Genomic DNA, 26,376 nt, shown 5'->3' with positions numbered 1-26,376 from the left:
ATCACATAAGAGAGAAGGGCAAGGTGCTAGACTCTTTCTAACAATCAGTTATTGTATGAACTAATAGAGTGAGAACTCACTCATCACCACTGGGAGGGCACCAAGCCATTCCTGAGGGATCTGCCCCCATGACTCAGACACCTCCCACTAGGTTCCACTGCCAACATTGGGGATCACATTTCAATATGCAATTTGGAGGATACTATGTAAAATAATCCATGTAAAACCCCTAGAACAGTGTCTCCCTTTTCTTTTTAATTGTACTTTAGGTTCTGGGGTACATGTGCAGATCATGCAGGATTGTTGCATAGGTACACACATGGCAATGTGGTTTGCTGCCTCCATCCCCCGTCACCTATATCTGGCATTTCTCCCCATGTTATCACTCCCCAACCTCCCCACCCCCCTGCTGTCCCTCCCTTGCCCCACCCCCAACGGGCCCCAGTGATGCTCCCCTCCCTGTGCCCACATGTTCTCATTGTTCAACACCCGCCTATGAGTGGGATGTTTGATTTTCTGTTCTTGTGTCAGTTTGCTGAGAATGATGGTTTCCAGATTCATCCATGTCCCTACAAAGGACACAAACTCATCGTTTCTTATGGCTGCATAGTATTCCATGGTGTATATGTGCCACATTTTCCCTGTCCAGTCTATCATCGATGGGCATTTGAGTTGGTTCCAGGTCTTTGCTATTGTAAACAGTGCCTCTATGAACATACGTGTGCATGTGTCTTTATAATACGTGTGCATGTATCTTTATAATAGAATGGTATATAATCCTTTGGCTATATACCCAGTAATGGGATTGCTGGGTCAAATGGAATTTCTATTTCTAGGTCCTTGAGGTGTCTCCCTTTTTGTTTTTTGGTTTTTTTTCGAGATGGAGTTTTGCTCTTATTGCCCAGGCTGGAGTGCAATGGCGCAATCTCCGCTTGCTGCAACCTCCACCTTCAAGGTTCAAGCAATTCTCTTGCCTCAGAGCCTCCCAATTAGCTGAGATTACAGGCATGCACCACCACGCCTGGCTTATTTTATATTTTTACTAGAGACGGTGTTTCTCCATGTTGGTCAGGCTGGTCTTGAACTCCCGACCTCAGATGATCTGTCCACCTTGGCCTCACAAAGTGCTGGGATTACAGGCATGAGCCACCGTGCCCAGCCAGTGTCTCATATATTTTAAGTACATAAAACTCAGCAAAATGTAGCCATTAATGCAGAACGTCCCTCCCTTGACCTTAGCAACCTTGTTCCTTTGAGGCTCCAGGGTAAACTAGAAGATGAAGTTCAATAAGACTCGCAAAATCTTAAGTGAGGTCAACTAAGATGAGACAGACTCAGACAACCAGTGAGTGGTTGCTTTTTGCAGTAAATGTTGTATTGCTTGTCCTACTGCTCCTGCTAAACCACGCCTAGGAGGGGACCTGCAAACACTTTGCTTTTTTCTGTTGAAGCTGTCTTCTAACACACTGACTTGACATAACCGCTGTGGGAATTGAGGTTTTTCCCAATCTCCTTTCATGCACTTTTTACATAGTTGAGGTAGTTTTTATGTATTATATGTTGTGAGTTCTTTACATTTCACGTAGCACATATTTTCTGTCTTAAAATGTTAATAAATAATATTTTATATGGATGTATCATTTAATTGTTCTCATATTGGTGACTTAGGTTCTTTTCAGTTTCCCTCTATAATGTGTTGCCTTAGTCCATTTAGAGTTGCTATAAAGGACTATCTGAAGCTGGGTAATTGATAAAGAAAAGAGGTTTTTTGTTTTTTGTTTTTTGAGACAGAGTCTCGCTCTGTCACCCAGGCTGGAGTGCAGTGGCACAGTCTCGGTTCACTGCAGCCTCCATCTCCCAGGTTCAAGCAATGCTCCCACCTCATCCTCTTGAGTAGCTGGAACTACAGATGCCCACCACCACACCTGGCTAATTTTTGTATTTTTAGTAGAGATGGGGTTTCACCATGTTGGTCAGGCTGGTCTCAAACTCCTGGCCTCAGGTGATCTGCCTGCCTTGGCCTCCTGAAGTGCTGGGATTACAGGTGTGAGCCACCATGCCTGACCGTGTAATATACGTTTCTTACCAGCTTTATGTGAGTGCCCATTTATTTCACTGCAGCAGCAGCAGATCAGCATTAAGTGTTCTTTCAGCCTTTACTTTGTAATTATTTTTCTAATTTTACAAGTGAAAAAACTGTCTCAGGTTGATATCTTTAATGTTGTAATGAGTACCCTTCAAACCATCTCAGGGAAAGACATGGGTAGAAGCTGCTTATGCACTGAGGTGTCTACACTGAATGGCAGCATGTTCACATTTAACTGGAAGAATCAGCATGACAGAAATAAGAGTAAATGTTACCAAGAATAGTAGTTTCTTAATGGTAATATTTCATCTGTGGTGGTTTCAGATTGAGAAACTGGATGCCCGAGGGATCCAGCTTGCTGCCCTCTTCATGAGTGGAGTCGACACAGCTCTGTTTGCTAATGATGCCTGTGGCCAGCCAGTCCCTTGGGAACATTGCTGCCCCTGGATTTACTTCGATGGCAAGCTATTCCAGAGCAAGCTAATTAAAGCAGGCCGAGACCGAGTATCTCTGATAGAGCTCTGTGATGGCCAGGTATCAGAATGTCGGGCTGCTAAGGACTAGCCCTGATCTCCTGTGGGGATGAATGTGCAGGGAGGGCAAAAGAGCAGAGACAATGGAGAGGAATGGGACAGAAGCTGGAGAATGTGTCTCACCTTAACCTGACTTAGTCAACAGTGGTCCCAAAAGCCCGTAGTCTGATACTTACATGTTGTAAAATTTTATGTTGGAAAGTATTTTTTAATGAACTTAAAGTTTTCATATCCCTTTTTTTTGAGACGGAGTTTTGCTCTTGTTACCCAGGCTGGAGTGCGATGGCGCGATCTCGGCTCACCGCAACCTCCGCCTCCTGGGTTCAGGCAATTCTCCTGCCTCAGCCTCCCAAGCAGCTGGGATTACAGGCACACACCACCATGCCCAGCTAATTTTTTGTATTTTTAGTAGAGACGGGGTTTCACCATGTTGACCAGGATGGTCTTGATCTCTTGACCTCGTGATCCACCCGCCTCTGCCTCCCAAAGTTCTGGGATTACAGGTGTGAGCCACCGCGCCCGGCTCATATCCCTTTTCTTACTCTGAGTATTTCTTTTCCATGGAATATTCAGATATACTATATACCTTCCCTCCAACTCTTAGAATTTTATTTCTCTTATTTACAAAAACTGTCTCTTCTGCAAGTGATGATTTTTTTGTGAAGGAACTATGTTTGGAAACAGAAGAGGGTAGTAAAGCTGACCACAGAGTAGAAGCAGAGGATTTTTAAAAACGAAGCATTGGGAAGAGTGAGGGAGGCAAGGGAAAGGAAACCTTACTTAACTCCTTTGTCCATTTTGGTGGGGAAAGAGCTGAGGGACTAGAGCAGGGATTGGCAGACTACCCAGCACACCTCCTGTTTTTCATAACTAGAAGTCAAATGAACTATCCATAGTGCTACAAACCACCCGTTTTTTGGAATGTAGACCACCCCGTTTTTTTAAAAAAATTGTATTGGAACACAGCCACATTCATTCGTCTACATACCATCTATGACAGCTTTCATTTTTCTTTTCTTTTCTTTTTTTTTTTCAAGAGAGAGTCTCACTCTGTTGTCTAGGAATGTGGTGGCACAATGTCGGCTCACTGAAACCTCCGCCTCCCAGATTCAAGCGATTCTCCCATCTCAGCCTCCTGAGTAGCTGGGACTATAGGTGTATGCTACCACGCCTGGCTAATTTTTTTATATTTTTAGTAGAGATGGGGTTTTCACACATTGGTCAGACTGGTCTCGAACTCCTGACCTCAGGTGATCACCTGCCTTGGCCTCCCAAAGTGTTGGGATTACAGGCGTGAGCCACCACACCTGGCCTATGACTGCTTTCATGTCATAATAGCAGACTGGAGTAATTGTGACAGAGACAATATGGCCTATAAAGCTTAAAATATTTACTCTCTGACCCTTTACATAAGAAGTTTGCAGACCTCTGGACTAGAGGTACCAGGATCTTCAATTCTGGGCATGAGGGAGAAAGTTAAAAGGCTTTTTAAAAAATTTATTTATTTACTAATTTTTTTTCTTTTGAGATGGTGTTGCACTTTGTCACCCAGGCTGGGGTGCAGTGGCACGATCTCAGCTCACTGCAAACTTCCACCTCCCAGGTTCAAGCGATTCTCCTGCCTTAGCCTACCGAGTAGCCGGGACTACAGGCATATGCCACCACACCGGCTAATTTTTTGTATTTTTAGTAGAGATGGGGTTTCACTGTGTTAGCCAGGATGGTCTCAATCTCCTGACCTCGTGATCTGCCCACCTTGGCCTCTCAAAGTGCTGGGATTACAAGTGTGAGTCACTGTGCCCAGCAAAAGGCTTTTTATTTGTCAGTGTTTTATTTCTCTTTTATCTAATTCTATTACATCTTCCTTAGAAAGTGACCCAGCCCAATGCCAGCCATGTAGTAGACCATCAGTAATCCTTACTGTTAAATTTGTCTTCCTCAATCTAGTCAATGTACATCACAAGCCCTGATTCAGAACTCATATGACAGTAGCATGATGTCATGTAAGTGGGGACTTTGGTGCCAGACAGGCTTCCTGAGTGTGTAGCTTTGAGCCCTTTAATGACAGGCCTCAGTTCACTTAGCGGGAATAGAATTGTGAGACTGTACCTAAAGTGGTCCATGCTGGGCCTAAAACATGGGACAAGTTTGAAAAATGGCAGCTGCTATTATTACTCTTTTCCTCATTTGAAGGCTGACCTGGCAACCAAAGTGGAAAAGATGAGACAGAGCATCCTTGAAGGAGTCAACATGAATCATCCACCACCTTCTGCTCTACTTCCGTCACCTACTTTTGTGACTCCCATGGTGCCCTCTCTCTACCCTGTTTCACTTTATTCCCGAGCTATGGGCTCCATGCCACTTCCACCTCAAGGAAGGAGCAGGGGATTTGCAGGTCAGTACCTAAAAATGAGGTCTTTGTCATCCTTAATTTATGTAATAATAATCTGTCCAGTCATTATTGTCAGTAACAGAATCAACAGTTTCACATATATCTCATCTCACTGACTTTTTTTTTTTTTTTTGAGACAGAGTTTTACTCTTGTCACCCAGGCTGGAGTGCAATGGTGTGATCTCGGCTCACTGCAACCTCTGCCTCCCAAGGTTCAAGTGATTCTACTGCCTCAGCCTCTTGAGTAGCTGGGATTACAGGCATGTGCCACCACACCCGGCTAATTTTGTATTTTTAGTAGAGACTGTGTTTCACCACGTTGACCGGGATGGTCTCCAACTCTTGACCTAAGGTGATCCATCCGCCTTGGCCTCCGGAAGTGCTGGGATTACAGGCATGAGCCACAGCGCCCAGCCTCATCTCACTTAGTTTCTGTGCTGTGTAGTTTGAAGAGCAGTTTATGTCCATTTACACTTCTAAGACCACTCTCCATAGAGGTAGTTGGTCCCCAGGGATTTGACTCTCACCAACCAAACTCATGAACTAATGTGGAAACCAGAAGCCACGTTATTACTTTTGAGAACTGCAAGTCATATGGACCGGATTCATTCATTCCTTCCCTATAGGCAATGCACACAGGAGCTTGCAGGAAGATAAGTGGGAGTTAATGGCCAGTGCTGGTAGACAACAATAGCTTGATGACATTTCCACTCTGGGAATAGACTTAACACATTTCCCTTCCTTCAGCTCCAGAAACATGGAGATAAATATGTCACCATCCATGCCACCAAAGGATTGCAGTTTAGTGAGGAAAACACACACACACACACACACACACACACTCATATGTACACACAAACATATGCATAAATTATGGTGGCACCTGAGCTACAACTTAACTATGAGTAGACAATCATGCCTAGATTGCTCAGATACTGATCCTGATAATTCAAACAACCTGTCCCCTGGTGAAACAAGATTTTTTTGTTTGTTTGTGTTGTTTTTGAGACAGGATCTTTTTCTGTCCACAGCCTGGCTAATTTTTAGTAGAGATGGGGTTTTATCATATTTGTCAGTCTGGTATGGAACGCCCATCCTCAGGTGATTGGCCCACCTTGGCCTCTTAAAATGCTAGGATTACAGGTGTGAGCCACAGCTCCCGGCAGTGAAACAGGATATTTTAGTGGAGACATTTTAACATAAAATAGCAAGATTCTGTGATTGGGTCAGAGTGTCATTGCTGTGGTTGAAGGTGTTTGTTATCTATTGCTCCTCCCTTTGAAAGAAAGAAAGCTGGAAGTTGAAGTTAGATTTCTAGGGTGACAAAATTCAGTATGGGTGGTTAGCTCAAGGCTGGGCTTAGATGAATAATGTGAAAGTCTGCTCTGGTAACTCCCTGTTCAGTCAGATGGTGATCAGGTTTTAAAAACCAGGAAGCCAGCCAGTCCATCCCTTTGAGATGGCTTTACAGATCCATTCTCTGGTTTTTTTGTCTGTTGATTTTATTTTGTAAGTCTCAAAAGACAGCCTTAATTAAAGCCAGGTTCTTAGGTCACCACTGCCCTAGCTACCAGTGATGCTTAGTCTTACTGGTGGTTCACAAGGAGCCTCTTGCCTCCTGAAACCCCACCGTAGGATCCTCAAATGCAAATCTTTCTTGTCCCTCTTAGAAGTAACTAGCACTCTAGGCCATGCACAGTGGCTCATGACTGTAATCTCAGCACATAGGGAGGCTGAGATGGGCAGATCACTTGAGGTCAGGAGTTACAGGCCAGCCTGGCCAACATGGTGAAACCCTGTCTCTATGAAAAATATTACAGACAGGCAGGCACCTGTCTGTAATCCTAGCTACTCAGGAGGCTGAGACACAAGAATTGCTTGAACCCGGGAGATAGAGATTGCAATGAGCCAAGATCGCACCACTGCACTCCAGCCTGGGAGACATGGTGAGACTCTGTCTCAAAAAAAAAAAAAAAAGGCAACTAGCACTCTAGTTCCTTGAACTCTCAAGTTTTATATAAACGAAGGACTTTTTTTTTTTTTTTGAGACAAGGTTGCCCAGGCTGGAGTGCAGTGGTGTGATCACGGCTCATTGAAGCCTCGACTTCCTGGGCTCAAATGATTCTCTCACCTCAGCCCCCTGAATAGCTGGAACTACAAGCACACACCAACATGCCTGGCTAATATTTTGTAATTTTTTTTTTTTTTAAAAACATGAGGTCTTGCTATGTTGCCCTGGCTGGTCTTGAACTCCTGGGCTCAAGCGATCCTCCCTGCCTTAGCCTCCCAAAGGGAGAGATTACAGGTGTGAGCCACCATGCTTGCTCTAAATGAAGGACTCTTTACTAACAACCTGCTAAATGAGTTAAGGATTCATTTGTTTTCTTTTTATAAACTAAAATGAAGGCCTAGTAGAACTCCATATTCTATGAATGCTTATTTTTGTGCTAAATTACAAAACTCACTATGCTTGTGAGCTCACACAGAGTTAGAATTTTCTGTTTTAAGGAGATATTATGCCATCTTGTCATGACTTGGTTCTGGTTTTCAATTGTTGCTACTCTTGCTTTTTTTTTTCATCCAGGTTGGAGTATAGTGATGCAATCTCCGCTCACTGCAACCTCCACCTCTCAGGTTCAATCAGTTCTCCTGCCTCGGCATCCTGAGTAGCTGGGAATACAGGCATGTGCCACCATGCCTGGCTAATTTTTTTGTATTTTTAGCAGAGATGGAGTTTCACCATGTTGGTCAAGCTGGTCTTGACCTCAAATGATCCACCTGCGTCAGCCTCCCAAAGTGCTGGGATTACAGGCTTGAACCACTGCACCCGGCTTATTCTTGCTTTTTAATTATAAATTACTATTAGTTTAGTTTGGTTGTTTGGCTAATCCTACAATGTGTAATGATATATATTTGTATCAAAAGTAGTTTAAGACGGGGCACAGTGGCTTATGCCAGTAATCCCAGCAGTTTGGGAGCCCTAGGTGGGCGTATCACTTGAGGTTAAGACTTTGATACCAGGCTGACCAGTGTGGTAAAATCCTGTCTCTACTAAAAATACAAAAATTAGCTGGCCATGGTGGCACGTGCCTGTAATCCCAGCTACTCAGGAGGCTGAGGCAAGAGATTCACTTGAATCTGGGTAGTGGAGGTTGCAGTGAGCCGAAATCACACCATTGCGCTTCAGCCTGAATGTCGCAGGAAGACTGTCTCAAAAAAAAACAAAAGTAGTTTAGGTTTGTAATTTCCCAATAACTAGATATTAAGACATTTATTCTCTCAAATATGCTAGGCTCTGTGGTTAAAACATAAATCACCTGCAATATTACTTGCTAAAGTGGATGAGTACAGATTTTCAGCCCTCCCCACTAAATATGCTTCCATCATGACACCTTGCTGTTATCACAGATTCTTTTTTTTTTTTTTTTTTTTTCTGAGATGGGAGTCTCACTCTGTGGTCCAGGCTAGAGTGAAGTGGTGTGATCTAGCTCAGTGCAACCTCCACCTCCCAGGTTCAAGCTATTCTTCTGTCCCAGCCTCCCCAAGTCACTGGGACTACAGGCACATGCCACCACACCCAGCTAATTTTTGTATTTTTAGTAGAGATGAGATTTTCCCAGGTTGGCCAGGCTGGTCTGCAACTCCTGACCTCAGGTGATTCGTCTGCCCTGGCCTCTCAAAGTGGTGGGATTACAGGCATGAGCCACCACATGCTGCCAGAGACTTTTTATCAGACAGAAGTGGAAATAAGAAGAGTAGGTGGTGGGTTATAGGATCTTTTGTCCCACCTCTTCTCCCGCCTGGTACTTACGATCCTTTTCCTTCCTTCCTTTCTTTCTTTCTTTTTTCTTTCTTCCTTCCTTCCTTCCTCCCCTTCTTTCTCTTCTTTCTCTTTATCTCCACTCATTCTTTTGTTCTCTTTCTTTCTCTTTCTTTCCCTCCCTCCCTCCCTCCCTTCCTTCCTTCCTTCCTTGCCTACCTTCCCTTCCTTCCCTTCATTGTCTTTCTTTTCTTTCTTTCTTTCAACAGAATCTCACTCTGTCACCCAGGCTAGAGTGCAGTGGTGCAATCTCGGCTCACTGCAACCTCCACCTCCTGGGTTCAGTGGCTAGGATTACAGGTGCACACCATGATGCCTGGCTAATTGTATTTTGTATTTTTAGTAGAGACAGAGTTTCACAACATTGGCCAGGCTGGTCCGGAACTCCTGACCTCAAGTGATCGGCCTGAGTCAGCCTCCCAGAGTTTTGGGATTAGAGGCGTGAGCCACCATGCCTTCTCCATTACCGTCATCCTTTCTGTCTTGCCAGGTCTCCATCCAATCCCACCCCAAGGAGGAAAACTGGAGATTGCTGGGATGGTTGTGGGCCAGTGGGCTGGCAGCAGATCCTCCAGGGGCCTAGGATCCTTCGGCATGCAAGTGGTTTCTGTCGGTGGGCCAGGAAAGGGGTATGTATCCAAATAGGCTGGTATGAGCTAGTGTCAGTTAAGGTCCCCTTGGGAAAATGCGTAGGTGTTAAATCCTTCTATTAAGGCAAGAAGTACTAACTAACTTTCCTTTTTTCTTTTGAGGCAGGGTTTCACTTTGTTGCCCAGGCTGGAGTACAGTGGCATGATTTCTGCCACTCCTTACTACAACCTCCTCTGCCTCCTGGGTTCAAGTGTTCCTCTTGCCTCAGCCTCCCGAGTAGCTGGGACCACAGGTGTGCATCACCATGCCTGGCTAATTTTGCATATTTTTGGTAGAGCTGTGCTTTCGCCATGTTGCCCAGGCTGGTCTCAAACTCCTGAGCTCAAGCAATCCTCCCGTCTTGGCTGTCCAAAGTGCTGGGATTACAAGTATGAGCCACCATGCCTGACCAGCTTTCTTTCTTTCTTTTTTTTTTTTTTTTTTTTAAGACAGAGTTTCTCTCTGTCACCAGGTGCCTGGCTGGCTGGAGTGCAGTGGCGCAATCTCAGTTCACTGAAACCTCTGCCTCCCAGGTTCAAGCAGTTCTCCTGCCTCAGCCTCTCGAGTAGCTGGGACTACAGGTGCATGTCACCATACCTGGCAAATTTTTGGATTTTTAGTAGAGAGGGGGTTTCACCATGTTGGCTAGGATGGTCTCGATTTCTTGACCTCGTGATCCACCCGCCTCGGCCCACCAAAGTGCTGGGATTACAGGCATGAGCCACCGCGCCTAGCCCAACTTTCCATTTTTAAAGTCAGTTTTCAGTTTAGTTCAGCAAATATAAAATAAATTGCCCTGCCTTGATTAAAGAGTTTTTACCCTAGAGGAGACCATGGGATACAGAACAATTCAGTTTAGTAGAATATAGAAATGACTGAGATAGATGTTTACAGGAGTAACACTGAGGGAGGGGCATCTAACTTAAGAGGGTCAAACTTCCAAGAGGAGACGCATAGTTAACCAAGTGAAAAGGGAGGTGTGGGCTTTATGTCTCTCATGATCACTTTTTTTCTCGCTTGCTAAAGGCTTGGAAAAGAACAGACTGGTAGAGGATTCAAGGGACACAAAAAAGGAAATAAGCAAGTAAGTACTTTAAAAAATTTTTTTTTAGATTATTTGGCTTCTGCTTGATGCCTTTTGCCTTTTCAGCTTTCAGATCAGGCCTGGAAACCTGAACTGCTCAGCAGAGCTTCGCAACTCCTCCAGGTGTTTGATGGCCTTCCCCTGCTCTCTAATGGTATGGTGAGGGGTTAGCCTGCCTCGAGCTGTTCTCACAGGGCTGCAGTCTTCCCCTTTTCCAAGTGAGACCACAAGATAGAAACTAGGTACTGTGTCCTAAAGACCTGCGCCTAGTATGCTATGTGCTGCGTGCAGCCAGAAAGGGGCCAGAGTGATGCTAACAGTGAGACTGCCCATAGCCTGCCTGAGCTTCTGAGAGGCCATCAGATGCACTTAGAAAACTGGACTTTTTTTTGCCTTTGCTGTGAATATAGGTGGGGGCGTTAACATTCTGCTTATTCTTAGTGACTCAGAAATGTCTTGAACTTTCTCTCTCTCTCTTTGAGACAGGGTCTCACTGTCACCTAGGCAGACTGGAGTGCAGTGGCACAATCATGGCACACTGCAGCCTCTACCTTTTTGGCTTATGCAGTCCTCTCAGCTCAGTCTCTCAAGTAGCTGGGACTGCAGTTGTGCACCACCGCAACCTGCTATGCTTTTCTGTTTGTTATGTAGACAGGGTCTTCCTTCGTTGCCCCAGGCTGGTCTCAAAGTCCTGGGCTCAAGTGATCCTCCAACCTCTTAAAGTGCTGTGATTATGGGCCCAAGCCACTGTGCCCAGCCTTCAAACTTCCTTCTAATCCATACCTTGAATTCTATCACAGTTCCCACTGGTCCTCATTAGGTATGCCCCACCTCCACCCCGCTCAGATGCAAACTAGGAGTTCTTGTAGTGATCCAAAATATTGTAGTAGACTCAAACTGCTGGGCTTCTTGTAGTATCACAGCTCCCATTTCTTGAGTACCTACTTTCTACCAAGTCCCCTCTAGACATTCTACATGTAGTCTTTCATCCTGGACAATTTTGTCATCAGTTCTCTATCCTAAATCTATTCTGTATACAGCCAGCCCTCACTTCGTCCACGTTCATCCCCATCATCTAATGTTTCCTCAAAGAAGATAAATTTGCTTTAATGTGATTTTGAGCCAAAAATGGAACTAGATAGTAGGTCTCCCATGCAAAGCATTTTATAATGCACTCCAAAGCTACAGAACAGTGACTTTGGTGATTTTTCCAAAGCTTCTCAGCTTTTTCCCGAAGCTGCTCAGTAAGGTAAAAAGGATGCACCTAGAAGGAAAGCTAATCACCAAATAGGCTCTCATAAGATGGTACAGCCTTGGTGAATTCACCAGGATTCAGGGGCTGGTCATTAGGCATATAGTCAGAAAAGCATAGATTGGTCTCTCTGGTTGACTCACACTAACCAAGATCATAGAAATAGCTGTGTGGAGCTAGGTGCGGTGGCTCACGCCTGTAATCCCAGCACTTTGGGAGGCTGAGGCGGGCAGATCACGAGGTCAGGAGTTCGAAACCAGCCTGGCCAATACGGTGAAACCCTGTCTCTACTAAAAATACAAAAATTAGCCAGGTGTGGTGGCACGCACCTATAGTCCCAGCTGCTTGGGAGACTGAGACAGAAGAATCACTTGAACCTGGGAGGTGGAGGTTGCAGTGAGCTGATAAATCGAGCCAATACACTCTAGCCTGGATGACACAGTGAGACTCTGTCTCAAAAAAAAAAAAAAAAGAGAAAGAGCTGTGTGGATATGGCTAAGGGGTGGGGGAAGAAGGGGCTGAGATAAAGAACTGATTGATGATCAGAAATTGTTGTGACAATGTATTACACATTCACTCTTTTCTAGTCACTTGTACAAATATGTGAGTGAGGTCACTGAAACCACATACATGCCCTGTGAAGTATTTATTATTCTCCATTTTATTATTACTATTTTTTTGAGACAGGGTCTCACTCTTTCACCCAGGCTAGAATGCAGACCACTGCAGCCTCAACCTCCCAAGGCTCAAGCAATCCTCCCACCTCACCCTATGGAGTAGCTGGGACTACAGATGTCAGCCACCACACCCAGCTAATTTTAAAGTATTTTTTGTAGAGACAGGGTTTTGCCACGTTGCCCAGGCTGGTATCAAACTCCTGACCTCAAGCTCAGCCTCCCAAAGTACTGGGATTAAAGGAATGAGTCACCATGCCTGGCCTCGTCCCCATTTTAAACAGGAAGAAATTGAGACTCAGAAGAATGAAGTATCTTTCCCCAAATTATCCATCAAGTCCGTATATCAGAATTGACATTACAGCCTGAGCTAACTGATTCCAAAGCCCTGTGCTATGCTAATTCCAATATAGTATAACAGCTCCTGTTAGAGACAAGCATCAGACTCAGGTGTGGCTGACTCTAGCTATGCATGCCTTTAACCATTGCTACTAGGGCTTTCTTTCTCTAAGGGCAAGTTACAAGAGAGGCCGTGGTTTCGGAAGTTTGCTTGGGGGCATGGAATCAGAACAATGTTCTGCTAGCTTTTTTTCTGAGTCACCCAGGCTGGAGTGCAGTATTGCAATCATAGTTTACTGCAGCCTCAAACCCCTGGGCTCAAGTAGGTGCGAGTACAGGTGCACACGGTCATGCCTAGCTAATTTTTATATTTTTTGTAGAGACAGGGTTTTGCCATGTTGGCCAGACTGATCTCGAACTCCTGAGCTCAGGTGATCTGCCTGCCTCGGCCTCCCAAAGTTCTGGGATTACAGGTGTGAGCCACTGCATCCAGCCTTAGTGAGCATTTATTGAGTTTTTACAGTGTGCCAAAGACAGCATGTTCTAAGTGCTTTATATGTAGTGTCTCATTGAATCCGTATAGGAACCTACAAAGTAGATACTTATTCTATTTTACAGATGTGGAAAGTGAGAGAAAACAAGGGATGGTAGGTGATCTTAAATTTCTCTTGGCTAAGACGGCTGTGGACACTGTTATCTACTCCAGAGGTCACCTAGCCAAGGAAATCCTCATTGAGACTTTGTTTATAGCAAGCCATCTTCTCTGGACAGAGCTGCTGCTGACTTCCTTTTTTGACTCTTCTTTTTCTGTTTCAGTTGGAACAGAAAAAAAAGTATGAGATAATTAAGAAAATATTCCAGCTTATTAAATCTGGTTACACTCTAATCCTGACTTCCTGAGATGATTTTTCAGTTGGAACAGAAAGAGTATGAGATAATTAATAAAATGTTCCAGCTTATTAAATCTGGTTACACTATAATCCTGTCTTCCTGAAATTATTCCTAGGCCACAAAAGTTTTGTATGTTCTTAAATTTTTTTTTTCTTATTTTTCTTTTTTGAGATACAGTCTTGCTCCATCAGCCAGGCTGGAGTGCAGTGGCACGATTTCGGCTCACTGCAACCTCTGCCTCCTGGGTTCAAGCAATTGTCCTGCCTCAGCCTCCCAAGTAGCTGGGATTACAGGAGTGCACCACCACACCCAGTGAATTTTTGTATTTTTAGTGGAGAGGCGGGGTTTTACCATATTGGCCTCGCTGGTCTCGAACTCCTGACCTCAGTTATTCTGCCCGCCTTAGCCTCTCAAAGTGCTGGGATTACAGGTTTGAGCCATCATGCCTGGCCTCTTCTTAAATTCTTAAGTCACTTACTTGTAATGTTGTGATTTCTTTATTGACTCCTTCAGGTGGCTAATTCATCCATTTTTATGGCTGTTACTATCCAGGTTGTTGGATAGTACTTCATAGTAAGCCCCATATTGTACAGACTTTGGAACCAAATGATAGCTCTGAATCTGGCTCTGCTACTCACTAGTTCTATGATCTTAGACAAGTTACTTAGCCTCTTTGCCCTAGTTTTCCCCTCTATAAACTTGAAGAAATTGGTATCTGTGTTGCAGAGTTGTTATACGAGGACTAAATTAAAATCTTTTTACCTTTTTTCAGGCTGCTTTCCTTTTTCTCTTTTTTTCTTTTCTTTTCTTTTCTTTTTTTTTTTTTTTGAGACAGGATCTCTCTGTCGCCCAGGCTGGAATGCAGTGGTGGCACAGTCATGACTCACTGCAGCATGGCCCTCCCAAGCTCAAGCAGTCCTCCCCACCTCAGCCTCCTGGGTAGCTTGACCACGGGTGCATGCCACCATGCCCAGCTAATTTTTGTAATTTTTTTAGAGAGAGAGTTTTGCAATGTTGCCCAGGCATGTCTCAGACTCCTGAGTTCAAGCAGTCTGCCTGCCTTGACCTCCTAGAAGCTTCAGTTTTCTTTTTTTTTTGAGATGGAGTTTTGCTCTTGTTACTCAGGCTGGAGTGCAATGGCGCGATCTTGGCTCACCGCAACCTCCACCTCCTGGGTTCAAGCAATTCTCCTGCCTCAGCCTCCTGAGTAGCTGGGACTACAGGCACGCACTACCATGCCCAGCTAATTTTTGTATTTTTAGTAGAGACGGGGTTTCACCTTGTTGACCAGGATGGTCTCGATCTCTTGACCTCATGATCCACCTGCCTCGACTCCCAAAGTGCTGGGATTACAGGCTTGAGCCACCGCGCCCGGCAGAAGCTTCAGTTTTCTTATATAAAAGGAACAACAGAGTATGTGGCATGTCCATCCCCTGGGTAATCAGAAGCTGTGATTATTCCCAGCAACATTCATTAAGAGCCACATTGGGCTGGGCACTGTGGCTCACGCCTGTAATCCCAGCATGTTGGGAGGCCAAGGCCTGAGCTCAGGAGTTTGAGACCAGTGTGGCCAACATGGTGAAACCCTGTCTCTACAGGAAAGATAAAAATTAACTGGATGTGGTGGCGCATGCCTGTAGTCCCAGCTACTTGTGGGGCTGAGGTGGGAAGATGGCTTGAGCCCGGGAAGTTGAGGCTACAGTGAGCCAGGATTGCACCACTGAACTCCACCCTGGGTGAAAGAGCAAGACCCTGTCTCAAAAAAAAAAAGCTGTGTCATTATTGTGTTATCATTGCCATTGGATTCCAGTTGAGTCTATATGCTGTCACCCTAAGTTCTCAAGATAATACTAGAATGTACTAGGTATCGGGCTGGGCATGGTGGCTGACACCTTTAATCTCAGCACTTTGGGAGGCCGAGGCGAGCAGATCACTTAAGGCCAGGAGCTGGAGACCAGCCTGGCTAACATGGTGAAAACCCCGTCTCTGCTAAAAATACAGAAATTAGCCAGGCGTGGTGGCAGACGCCTGTAGTCCCAGCTACTCGGGAGGCTGAGGTGGGAGGATTGCTTGAACCGTGGAGGCAGAGGTTGCAGTGAGCCCAGATTACAGACTACACTCCAGCCTGGGCAACAGAACAAGACTCTGTCTCAAAAAATAAAAATAAAAAAAGAAGGCTGGGCGCGGTGGCTCACCCCTATAATCCCAGCACTTTGGGAGGCTGAGGCGGGTAGATCACGAGGTCAAGAGATCGAGACCATCCTGGTCAACATGGTGAAACCCCATCACAACTAAAAATACAAAAATTAGCTGGGCATGGTGGTGCGCGCCTGTAGTCCCAGCTACTTGGGAGGCTGAGGCAGGAGAATTGCCTGAACACAGGAGGCGGAGGTGGCGGTGAGCCGAGATCGTGCCATTGCACTACAGTCTGGGTAACAACAGCGAAACTCCGTCTCAAAAATAAAAAAATAAAAAGTAAAGAATATACTAGATATCAACCAGCTTGCGGTCTTCCAGTGTTTTTGAATAACTGAAACCATTTTCTCAGGCTAGCTTATGAATATGCTTAGGGGAAGGGTCAGCCAGTCTGGATTTCCATTTCCACTGAGTATCTCTGTCTTTAACAGGGCTCTTCAGATGCAATTTCTAAATCCCTGGAGCTTCATCAAGGTCGATCTCGCTCGCAGGTAAATGGAAACAGTGGCGCATTGATCAAGGAAGAGAAGAGTGATCATCATCTTCTAGCTCCATCACAATGTGCCTTATCCAGAGACAGCAACGAGTGTAGTAATGGTAACCGCTACCTCCCTATGAGGAATGGGGAGAAGAACCACTTACAAGAGCAAAAGCTAGAAACTGTGACACAACGGAAAGAGGACTGACAAGCTGAAGATGGCTTCACCAAACCAGGAAGAGGGAAAACCTTTACTTTTCTGATTTTAGGCCCAAGCTAGAGGAGGATATAAATGCTTACCCTAGATTTCTCCAGGATTTTGGTGGGATGTTCTATTGTGTCCATCTTTTTCCCTTCCCTGCCTTTTTCTGGGCCTCCAGATTCAGTGGTCTGTTTCTGGATAAGTTCTGGTCAAAGATGAATGGCAGTGAGACTAGCTCCTATTCTCAAATTGAATATATAGCACCATTATTTTCTTCATCTCCTCGGGGAGCCTAGTAAGGCAGTACCTGTCAGAAATTGGGTGTTATCACATAAACTCCTATAGAAAAAGTTCCAGATTTGGGCTGGGTGTGGTGGCTCACACCTGTAATCCCAGCACTTTGGGAGGCCGAGGTGGGTGGATCATGAGGTCAGGAGTTCAAGACCAGACTGGCCAACGTGGTGAAACCCCATCTCTACTAAAAAATAGAAAAGTTAGCTGGGCATGGTGGCTCGTGCCTGTAATCCCAGCTACTTGGGAGGCTGGGGTAGGAGAATTGCTTGACCCGGGACCTGGGAGGTGGAGGTTGCAGTGAGCCGAGATCGTGCCACTGCACTCCAGCCCGGGCTACAGAGCGAGACTCCATCTCAAAAAAAAGAAAAGTTCCAGATTTTTTTTTTCTGAATATTTATAATGATACTCATTATTACAGACTTACATGATAAATCTGCGAGGTTATTATTTTTTATTATCATTTTCTCTGTGAAGTGGTATCCACCTCTTCCTCACTCCTTCCAACTTACCTACTCCTGGATTTTGTACCACCACCTCTAGCTTTGGCCTGACAATCAGATAGGTAGATGATTTCAGAAAAGTAAGGTAGTATTGGTTATTTTATTTTATTTTATTTTTTATTTTATACACTTCAAAAGAACTATCAATGGCCTTTGTACTGGGGGATTCAAGTGAATCAGGAAAGTACTGGGCAGATTTTTCCTGCCTCTCAACCAGTGCATTGTTTGTAAAATAGGAGATGTGGCACAGTTCATTCACTCCCTACTGCCCACACCATGAAAGGGTGGGAATCAGTGTAATGAACTTGAGTACTGAAAAGACTGTGTGTGTGTGTGTGTGTGTGTGTGTGTGTGTGTGTGTATATGATGTGTGTATCTATATGCATACACATACCCTTTATATAAAGAGACAGATCTATTTATCTATACATATTTTATATATATGTGTGTGTGTATGTGTGTATATATGTGTGTATATATATATACACATACATACATACATACATGGTGATGTCCCAGAGGATTTACTGAATTTCCCAGAAATGCTTCCACTGCTATGGAGTGGAGGGTTTCAAAAGACCACACTTTAAATGTGAAATTCTTAACTAAGTCATAGCCCATCACAATTATGAGAAGTTGGATGGGCTTCTCTAAATTAGACAAAAAGTACTTTCCAGAAATTGCCTGTTCAGAACAACAAACACTTGGGTTGTTACAAGCGTAATCTTCAACAGAGCCCTCACATCCCATATGGTAAAAACAGGAGGTTAGAATGGGATTGGAAAGAGTTGGGCATTTCCTTATGAAGGTTTGGAGAGAGAAGGGGGGATGGGAGGTGACTACCATTTGAAAGGGCTTTCGGCCAATTTGGAGGAAATCTCTTCTGGAACTTCAGGGTCAAATTGGTTTCAGGCTAGAATTGATTGACATGAATCCCTGAAGGAGAGAGGACTAGCTTTGGAAAGATAGGGTAGGGAAGTGTGAGGAAACTGACTATTTGATTTTACACGCCTGGATTGTTTCATTTGTTCATTGACATTCTGACTACCGGATCTTTTCATTTGCTTTGCAAGGAAGACTTTAGAGGACTCTGGCCTGGGCCTTGAGATGTATTCTATAAAAGATTCTCAGCCCTCTGTGTGGCCAGGATCTGCCCAGGATAAAGAGGCTATTCCTCCTTGCTGGAGATAATATTGAGACAACCTTGCATTTCCAGTTTCCCTCCTTGGGCACCCTAAGTATGAGGGATGGAAACATGGCTTGCAAAAAATTAGCATTGTGTCTTTATTCAGGAATTGAGGCTTCCAGCCTCACATACCTCCTTTTGGGCTTTGTGATATTCTTGCCCAAGAAGTACCGTTTCTACAGAATACAACTGACTAATCTTCTAGCAGGGTTCTTGAAAAACCTCATGCACCTTAACCCACAGCAGGTCCTTGGTGATTTTTGCCCAGACAACCAGAAGGCTATTTACTCACTGCCCACTTACAATGATCATATCATAGGAAATTGAAAACAGCGTCAGACTATTTAGTCCTAGTCTGTTCCAGATTAAGAGAATCCATGATTTTCAGGGGGAGGGAGCCCCGAAATGCCTTGACCCCTGCCCAGATACTTCTTACATAAACCAAAGAAAGATGACTAGAGGTGCATCTAGCTAGACCGAAGTAGAAACGAAGTATACAGAAACCTCCTCTTTGGAATCAGCTCCCCTAATGTGGTCCCCCTTCTTCTGTTGGACCTGCCAAACCTTTCACAGCATCTTGAAGGTAGGACTCCTATATCCAGCAAGGGAAGGGATAGTAGTAAATTTACATGGCTTGGAATTTTCTTTCTGGAGCCACAGCTGGATGAATCCTTTGGAGCTCTAAAAGCAACCAGTATCACTGAGCTGTGAGACCTATATCTCCACTTTCTAATAGGAAGCACTTGGACTTAAAATTGGTAAAGTATTTTTTGCAGTTGCTGTTTCTGTGCATCTTGAATCTGACACAATCAGATGACAGTATTGTGAACTCTCACACCATTAAGAAGATTTCTGACTTCGTAGGCAGGCACTGTGAGAGGTAAAATTGCTGCTTTGGCAGGGATGCTTCCAGTTTGCCAAAAGGCTTCTCTTCCTTCCACACACCTCTATTTCCCCTAGCCCAGGGTGAAACAAGTGGGTCATCTCACACTTGATTTTTATTTGGATTCAGCATTTTGGGTTCAGAAGGTTACAAGAAAGCACCATAAATGGCCGTATTCCTAGACTGATTGATTTATCTCACAAAATATACAATTTAAAAGCCAGGAAAACTAAGGTTTATTACTGAGAGTGAACTTTTTCTAACTAGAAGACAAATTGTGGAATGTGGGGTCTGATCTTTGCTGCACCACTCGAAGAGACTGTCATCCTTCGCTTGAGGTTCCATTTCTAGCTGTGATGTGACCTCTCTTGAACAGAGTCATATCGGAACCCCTAGAAATGACCCCTTTACATTGTAGGACCATAAGCAAAACATCCTGGTTGTGTATAGTCACTGATTCCCAAGGACTTGCAGTTGTTTATATTTCTGCTGGTGAGTCGTGGGATCAGTTTATAACTCCTACCCTTAATTCAGTCAGTGACCAGTTCAGTCTGGTCTGGACCAGACCTGACAAACTTATGCTCACTTGCATCATTTTCATTCTGAGCCAGTAGGACTTTGGGTAGACTTTAAAGCCCAAGAAGTGGTACTCGTTTTGGCTAGTGACATTTGATTTTTGTCTCCATCTTGATTTCTGATACCGTTGGCCAAGTCACGTTAACTTTTTTTGATCACTGAGAAAAACAGCCGAACGGTGGAGGGTTGGGGGCAGGAATGCTTATGTAGGGTAGAAAGAATGTGGTGGTTGCTGTTTGGTTATGGCGATCCAGTCCTTTGGAACCTTACAGGGCTCCTTTGGGCATGTCAGTGTTAACCATTACAGCCTCTACTGCCCACCCACCTTTAAAATGTCAGTACAAGTAGACCACAGTTTAAAGTAGTTAGTGTAATTCTACTAAGGTTTAATCATTATACTTGTTCACTTCCTGGTGCATATTTCCTAAATATGCCTGGGGTTTTGGGGCGGGGGGGTTGAGTTTTCACTGTTCGATTGCGTGTCATCTTGTATTTTTCTCCATCCTGTGACTTTGGCATCTTCTTATTCAACTTTCTATTTTCTTTTCCCTTGGCTTATTGCAGTAGTCTGCTGGTGCAGGTAGAGAGCTCAGTGCACCTATTCCCCTATTACTGCTAATTATCTTCAATATTGTCAGAGGTTATTTTGATGTTCTAAGAAAATAAAGTCATTTTTTACAAAATCCATCTTTTCCAAGTTAAAAGCAAAATACAAAATCCCATGCTAGGGTGCCCATTTCAGCTTTCGACGTTGCCCCTGTACTTTTATAGATGCTCTTTTTGTCCGTGTTGGTAGTAACTAATGACTAGTGAATTTTCATGTAAATGAAACAAAATAAATATTTCAGACTTTAGTAATCTCTCATAACCCTGCCAAATCTGATGACTTCATTTTAGTTACTTCCCACAAGGCACTTCCCCTTCTACCTTCTATTCATTCTACTATTCTATTCTATTCTATTCTATTCTATTCTATTCTATTCTATTCTATTCTATTCTATTCTATTCTATTCCTAATCTGTTCTATTCTGTTTTTAGAATAACACACTAGATAAAGAAACTTTAACTGCAAGGAGTCAGTGACTTTTAGTGCTCCCTGATAAATGATGTTTTGACAAAAGTAAAAAATTACTTCCTTGTTTTTTCCTGTATTACTATCTTCTCTCCTGTGCTCTTGACAGTGTGTTTAGTGGATGTATTTCTCTTTCCCACTCCCAGATTCCAGATTCCCTGCCTTTTCGGTCCACCTCACCACAAAAGCTCCATAGTTTATTAATGTAAGTTTGAATGGATGCTTCTTTGGGGAAACTGCAGGAGTTAATGGAAGAGTTTCAGAAAGGAATAAGAATGTCTCAGGAGTTGTTTTGTGATGGAAATTGGTCTGTTGTTCTGTTAATGCTGATGGAAAGAAACTTACAACGCTTAATAAAAATCTATTCTTTTAGTAAAAAAAAGTTGTAAAATAATTTTGGGTGTGTGAAGTTTGATTTCTTTTCCCATTTCTGGATCTCTTTTTGCAAATGGGGGATACACTTGGCTCAATTCAGAAGTGTTGCACAGAGATTTAGGAATCTATTTGTATAGTATCAATGCAAGAGACCAAGTACAAGAATTATCAAAAGGAAGAGCATATTTAGCCTCCTGGTTAACTTCTTTATTTTAATGTTCTAAGGGCACCTTTGTCTTGACATTTCCCAAACTGAACCCATCCTTTGTGCCGAAGCCTGCACCTCTGTCAGTGACACTCCTTTCTACTCAATTGCCTAAATCACAAACCGACCTGGGAGTGAATGATCTTAGACTTGCCCCTCACTTCTCAAATCCAACTGATGAAAACATCTGTTAATAACACTCAACCATCTTTCGTTTCTCACATCTGTTTCTTTTCTGTCCTGGCTCCTGTGGCTTAGTGGCGGCCTCATCATGTCTTACCTGGACTATTGCAGTTGCTCCCCATCTTACTCCTTAACCAGGCAGTTTTAAGCAACATTTTGTGTCTAAGAATATGTACCTTTTTCCAGTGAAAGGGCCCAGACCTTTTTTTCAGGTTCTTAAAAGCATCTATGACACGAAAGGATGTTAAGAACCATTGCTTTAATCCACCATGCTTAGCAGCTTCTAAAGTGTTCCTCTAACGTGCTGCTCTCCTGACTCCATGATCCCTTCATGATCTGGCCCCTGACCACATCTCGGTTCACTTCCTACCTCCCCAGCCCAACTCCAGACATAATAAAATGCATCCTGTACACATTAAGCTGTCAATATCCATTTCTTCTCACTTCTACCATTGCCAAAATTTCTGTTTCTCGTGCAGACTCGACTTACTCCCCTAAGATTCTGCTCATGTCTTTATGATTCTTTTCCTGATCCCCAACTCAATGAGTACAGACTCATCACAGCCAGCCTCTGTAGTGCTTTGCTGCATCTCTGCCTCTAGATTACACTTGTGAGCAGTGCCTGTGCTTGACCATCTCTGTGTTCTTGGCACTTACTGCACAGCACACGCTTAGTAAGTTTGATGAATAAGTCAAGGACAGCTAAAACACTTTTGAAAATGGCCTTTTGAAAATGGCCTTTGGTACAAAGCAGATTTCAGACTTTCAAGGCAGAGGATACTTTGGTGGCAAAAACTCAGGAAGATTGAGTATGAGGTTTCAGCCCTGGATGGCATTCACTTAAATGTGTTTTAAAATTGAGCTCTGAGTCACCTTTGAGCAATAGAGGGATGCTTTGAACAGAGGCTGAAGCCAGGACTCCAGGGCATTCTTTACTGTTTCTGCTGAATGACTCTAGCTGCACTTGGCCTCCCTAACCGCTCTGTGCCTTTTGTGTACAGATTATAAAAGGAAGCAGCTGAGCCTCAAGGTAGCATTAGAGGCCAGCTGAAGCTTGTAAATACTTTATCCTTAAGTGAAAAATTATTACATCTTTTGTTTTATATAGGTTCCTTATAGCCACACGTCTTTTCCTAGCCTTTAAGTGTTGGGACTGCGAAAATTTAATAGTAGTAAATCTTTAGTATTTGGCTTTTTTATTTTTTATTTTTATTTATTTATTTATTTTTTGAGACAGAGTTTTGCTGTTGTTACCCAGACTGGAGTGCAATGGCACGATCTCGGCTCACCACAAGCTCCGCCTTCTGGATTCAAGCAATTCTCCTCCCTCAGCCTCCCGAGTAGCTGGGACTACAGGTGTGCACCACCATGCCCAGCTAATTTTTTGTATTTTTTAGTAGAGACGGGGTTTCACCATGTTGACCAGGATGGTCTCAATCTCTTGGCCTGGTGATCCACCCGCCTCAGCCTCCCAAACTGCTGGGATTATAGGCGTGAGCCACCACGCCCGGCCCTTATTTTTTATTTATTTTTTTTGAGACGGAGTTGTGCTCTTGTCTCCCAGGCTGGAGTGCAATGGGGCGATCTCAGCTCACTGCAACCTCCACCTCACAGGTTCCAACAATTCTCCTGCCTCAGCCTCCCAAGTAGGTGGGGTTACAGGCACCTGTCACCATGCGCCCAGCTAATTTTTGTGTTTTTAGTAGAGATGGGGTTTCGCCATGTTGGCCAGACTGGTCTCAAATTCCTGACCTCAGGTGATCCACCCGCCTCAGCCTCTCAAAGTGCTGGGATTACAGGTGTGAGCCACCGCGCCCGGCGTGGCTTTTTTAAATGACCATTTATTGCAGACCTATTAGGTACCAGGCATAGTACTAAACTCTTGTACATTATTTCTAATCCTTAAACAACTCTCCAAAGTACGATCCTTATTTTACATATGAGCAAACTGATTGGTGCCCAAGTCACACACAACTAATAAGTAATAAACCCAGCGTTCTAAATCTAAGTCTGTTTTGACTTAGTAGATAACTCATTTCTGCCTGCCCAGCATTCCTTCCTTATTCTGGCAATTAAGCCCAGTTTTCTCCTTTGGGGGAAGTGCCCATCTATCTTGGGATAAAGTCGAATTGACCATCAGTCATACGGCTTCATCTACCCCAGCACAGGAATGGAGGGTAGGTGATCCAAGAAGGGCTAATTGTAGTGCTTTTTCATGGAGGTGAGGGAGAAAGTTACAAAGAATGAAAATCTCTCTCTCTCACTCTCTCTTTTTTTTTTTCTTTTTTTTTTTGAGATGGAGTTTCACTGTTGTTGCCCAGGCTGGAGTGTAATGGCGCCATCTCAGCTCACCACAACCTACATCTCCCAGGTTCAAGTGATTCTCCTGCCTCGGCCTCCCAAGTAGCTGGGATTACAGGCATGTGCCATCGTGCCTGCCTAATTTTGTATTTTTAGTAGAGATGGGGTTTCCTCATGTTGGTCAGGCTAGTCTCAAACTCTTGACCTTAGGTGATCCGCCCGCCTCAGCCTCCCAAAGTGCTGGGATAATTCATGAGCCACCGGTGCCCATCCAATGAAAATACCTCTTTTAAGATTACAAGCATTAGGAATAATGTAAGCCTGGCACACTGCCTTCTGTTTATATCTTCTACAACTAGCCTTATTATGTGTGAAAAAATATGATAATTCTATTGTAATTGAATAGATACACAAAGGCATCTACTGAGGGCCTACTATGTGCCAGGGAGAGCGTTCTAGACACTTTATTTACATTTTCATTTCATTATTCAGTCCTTATATGTTTATAATTTCTAACTTGAGAAAAGGAGAATGTATCAGGATAGGCTAGGTTTTGCTGCAGTGATAACCCCCAAATCTCCGTAATTTAACAAAAGCATACTGACTGCTCATATGTCCAACAGGGATTGACAGCAGAGCTCTGTTCATGCGTGGTCACTGGGGAACGCTAGTAGACTAATCACCAAGACTCGACTTTCTTTCTTTTTCTTTTCTTTTCTGTTTTTTTTTTTTTTTTTGAGACAGTTTTGCTCTTTTTTTTGCCCAGGCTAGAGTGCAATGCAATGGCATGATCTTGGCTCACTGCAACCTTTGCCTCCTGGGTTCAAGTGATTTCTCCTGCCTTAGCCTCCCAAGCAGCTGGGATTACAGGCATGCACCACCATGCTTGGCTAATTTTATATTTTTGAATAGAGATGGAGTTTCTGGGTTTTTTTTTGTTTTTGTTTTTTTTTTTGAGATGGAGTCTTGCTCTATCACCAGTCTGCAGTGCAGTGGCACAATCTTGGCTCACTGCAAGTCCACCTCCCGGGTTCAAGTGATTCTTCTGCCTCAGCCTCCTGAGTAGCTGGGATCACAGGTGCGTTCCGCCACACCCGGCTAATTTTTTTTGTATTTTAGTAGAGACAGAGTCTCACCATGTTGGCCAGGATAGTCTCAATCTCCTGACCTCGTGATCCACCCAGCTTGGCCTCCCAAGGTGCTGGGATTACAGGCGTGAGCCACTGCGCCTGGCTCAGATGGGTTTTCACCAAGTTGACCAGGCTGGTCTGGAACTCCTGGACCTCAAGTAATCTGCCAGCCTCAGCATCCCAAAGTGCTAGGATTACAGGCACGAGCCACCGCACCTGGCCACCAAGGCTACCTTGAAGGATCATTTCCATAGTTCATTACTACAGCAGTTTCTCTGAATGTGTAGAGCATCAATATGTTAAATTTAAAAAGTTCCGTCACTGAGTCAGAGGAAGGCATATGACCAAAATAATACCTTGGCTCTTAAAGCTTAGAGTGTCACAGATCACTTCTCTCTTTTCATTGCCCAAAGCAAGCCACATGGTTGCAGCTAATTTTATAGAGGTGGAAAAGTACAATTGTACTATGTGCCTGAATGGAGATAAAACTGGTTAAGTTTGGTGAGTCACAATGACAGCATCACAGGGAGAAATGGTCCATTTCTGAGTAGACTTAATTCATCACTTTTGGTTGGTACCCATTACTTAACCATTTGAGACCTCGAATCTAAAATTTGGAATGTTAATAGCGAAACATTCATTCCCAGTTCAGTGTTTCAGTAGGGGTTCCCTGCATGTGGTCAGAGGTGAATATAATCTGGCGGTAATACAAGCACTAAGCTTAGTCCTTCTAGCCCACCCTGTGAAGTGGCTGTGAGGATTAAATGTGTATGCAAAAGGCCTGGCATACACTACAGCCTAGATAAATGGTAGCTGTTGTGGGTTAGGGAAGAAATGGTACTAGATGAAAGACTTATGTACACTCCCAGGCCTGATTTCCATAACACATTCCTTCCCATTCTGTAATCTGGCATCAGCCCTCCCCATCTGAATGGGACTGCTTCCAAAGGTGACCCGTGTGCTCTCAGTCATGAAGTTCAGGGTTTCCCTACAGGCCTCATCTTACTGAGGTCTACCATACCAATACGATACTGTAAAACAACCCATTCTCTGAAACTGACTTCCCTGACACTTCTCTCCTGTTTCTCTTAACT

The 26,376-nt window shown here is 44.0% G+C and overlaps 1 protein-coding gene across 1 annotated transcript in view; it reads left to right on the top strand.

Moving 5' to 3' along the window:
• The window catches only part of FAM120C (family with sequence similarity 120 member C), a 105,075-nt gene extending 83,605 nt beyond the window's left edge, over positions 1-21,470 (top strand). Inside the window, exons 12-16 of the mRNA XM_002807889.6 lie at positions 2,411-2,620; positions 4,813-5,014; positions 9,322-9,460; positions 10,488-10,545; positions 16,329-21,470. Coding sequence (XP_002807935.4) covers positions 2,411-2,620; positions 4,813-5,014; positions 9,322-9,460; positions 10,488-10,545; positions 16,329-16,583 — 864 coding nt within the window. The 3' untranslated portion in view covers positions 16,584-21,470. The remainder of the gene's footprint in view (positions 1-2,410; positions 2,621-4,812; positions 5,015-9,321; positions 9,461-10,487; positions 10,546-16,328) is intronic.
• Positions 21,471-26,376: the final 4,906 nt, after the last annotated feature.

Source organism: Callithrix jacchus, chromosome X (assembly GCF_049354715.1).
Source record: "Callithrix jacchus isolate 240 chromosome X, calJac240_pri, whole genome shotgun sequence".
NCBI lineage: Eukaryota > Metazoa > Chordata > Mammalia > Primates > Cebidae > Callithrix > Callithrix jacchus.
The sequence above is the reverse complement of the archived record's forward strand: the minus strand, read 5'-3'. Positions and strand labels throughout refer to the sequence as shown.